This window comes from Lactuca saligna, chromosome 2, assembly GCF_052625555.1.
Source record: "Lactuca saligna cultivar CGN05327 chromosome 2, ASM5262555v1, whole genome shotgun sequence".
In the NCBI taxonomy this organism is placed as follows: Eukaryota; Viridiplantae; Streptophyta; class Magnoliopsida; order Asterales; family Asteraceae; genus Lactuca; species Lactuca saligna.
This window is the reverse complement of record NC_136418.1, coordinates 153,044,344-153,046,661: the sequence shown is the minus strand read 5'-3', so window position 1 is coordinate 153,046,661 and position 2,318 is coordinate 153,044,344. Positions and strand designations below refer to the sequence as shown.

Sequence of the window (2,318 nt, the reverse complement as noted above, 5' to 3'; positions counted from 1 at the left end):
AATCCAATAAATAGGCGCCTATATTTCAAGTTTGACATGTAGGAATCTAATGAAGAGGCACCTATATTTTAAGTTCCCATTCAATTAGCAATCAATTTGGAGATTCAAGTCAACAGTGGCGGAACCATAAATTTTTGCAAGTGGTAGCACAAAATAAAATTTCCGATAAAAATAATAAGATAAGTGTTTAAAAATTACAGTTTTAATAGAAATAACAAACTACTACAAGAGTCTAATATTTCAAAGTTGACCTCTTCGTTTACCCATTTTTTGAAAGCGCTCCATCACTTGTTCAATTTTAACATCCACAAGTGTTTCTTTTTCTACACTACAAATCAAATCATCACCTATTTTATTATGCAAGTTGGTTTTCAAGAGCTTCATTGCGGAAAAACATCTTTCAACGGTTATAGTTGCGACGGGCAAAACCAAAGTCGACTTTAAAAACCTATAAACCAAAGGAAAAGAACAATGTTTTCCAATTTCCACCATCAAACGAGAAAGGTCTGTAATGCCCTTCAAATTAGCAAATCTCTCATCATCAATCAAAGAGTGATAATACGTTTCAAGTTGACCATCAAGATACACCCTTTCCAAATCAATAAAATCCATTTTGTACAACTCACTTAGCTTCACCAACTTTGATTTGTCAAACATAGAAAATGAATTACAAGGACTCAAAGCCGACATGTATTCTAGTAAATCGGTGCTCACTTCACTAAAACAATTCTCAAACTATTGAATTTGCATATCCAAAGTGATTTTGATTACTAATCTTGGTCCTACGGTTTCTTGGAGTAACATAACATTCGGACATTTCCACAATTTTAATTTTATGTTTTTGACAAAAAGAAAAAACCTTCTCCAATATTGAAGGAAATCCATTATTTCTTAAAGATTTCAGCGTTTTCATTGTCACTTTCACCAAAGAAGCCGCTTCCAAAATATATTGATCATTTTTTAAAGATGTCTTGACAAGGTATCCGTGAGACCAAAAATCTCCAACATCAAGTGTAAATAAAACACAAAATCAAGCGTCTTGAAATATGACAAAATACCGTATGTTTGATTTCGGTTATGTAAACTAGATCCCTCCTCTTCAACATAATTAAGAACCTTGACAACCTTCGAAAACAGATTTTTAAACTTTTTATTGTTTTATAATGTGAGCTCCATCTTGTATCTCCTGCTCGAACAAGAGAAATCTCTTGATTTAAACCTTTTTTGGTGTCAATTTTACCATTACCAATTTCTTTTTGAACCCTTTCCTTGTAACTCTCCCGTATGATATCTTTTCTTTTACAAGAAGCACACACCACATTAACCACCAAAGCTAATTGCTTAAAGAATTCTTCAGCACCATCGTGGTTCTTTGCTACATCCACAATCACTAATTGAATTTGGTGTGCAAAACAATGTACATAATATGCCGAAGGGTTATCTTTCAATATCAATGCTTTCAAACCGTTAAATGTACCCCGCATATTACTTGCTCCATCATATCCTTTCCGTCTTACCTATTTCAATATATATATATATATATATATATATATATATAAATAATAATAATAATAATAATAATAATAATAATAATAATAATAATAATAATAAGAAATTAAATAGATAAAATTCAAATACTAATAAAGGAATTCATGATTTCGCACCTGAGATATACTCAAGTTATTGTTGGTAAATACCGAATCAATGGCTTCTTTTAGAGTTAAAGAAGACGTATCCTTCACGTGAACAACTCTAATAAATCTTTCCTTCACAATTCCAAAGATATTAACATATTGCAACACCATAGCCATTTGTTCCTTTTTTATACATCACTAGACTCGTCTACTAATATAGAAAATACGTCCTTACCAACTTATTCACAAATGGACTTTATTATCTCTTTTGAAAAACATTGAACAATTTCTTTTTGAATCTTCAGAGATGTCAAATTTTCATTTTTTGGAGCATTTTCTAAAGTAATGTTATAAATGCTTTCATTATGGTCCCGAAGGAATGATAATTGTTCAATGAAAAGACCCCAAGAAAGAGATTCATCTGACTCATTATGACCACGAAATGGTAACGTATTTTCCAATAATAATCTACAAGTATCACTTGTAGCATGTAATCGAATTTGATAGTTACTCGCTTCAACTTTTGTCTGCTTATGAAAAGCTTCACTAATGGATTGGTTTTTCTTTACTAGATTTTCACAATTTTGTTTTGCTTTGTTGTGATGACTATCAACTTTACCCTCGTGATCTTTCAATGATTTCTTTTTACTCGAAGTGTCAAAGCCTTCTGTCACAAATACATCT

The 2,318-nt window shown here is 31.2% G+C and overlaps 1 protein-coding gene across 1 annotated transcript; it reads right to left on the bottom strand.

Annotated features, from left to right (window-relative positions):
- Positions 1-240: 240 nt before the first annotated feature.
- Positions 241-1,484, bottom strand: LOC145030261 (uncharacterized). The gene is made up of 3 exons (XM_078978657.1): positions 1,241-1,484; positions 860-936; positions 241-735 (listed from the first exon to the last, which is right to left on the bottom strand). The coding sequence occupies exons 1-3, from the start codon at positions 1,482-1,484 to the stop codon at positions 241-243; spliced, it is 816 nt and encodes a 271-aa protein (XP_078834783.1).
- Between the last annotated feature and the right edge of the window lie 834 nt (positions 1,485-2,318).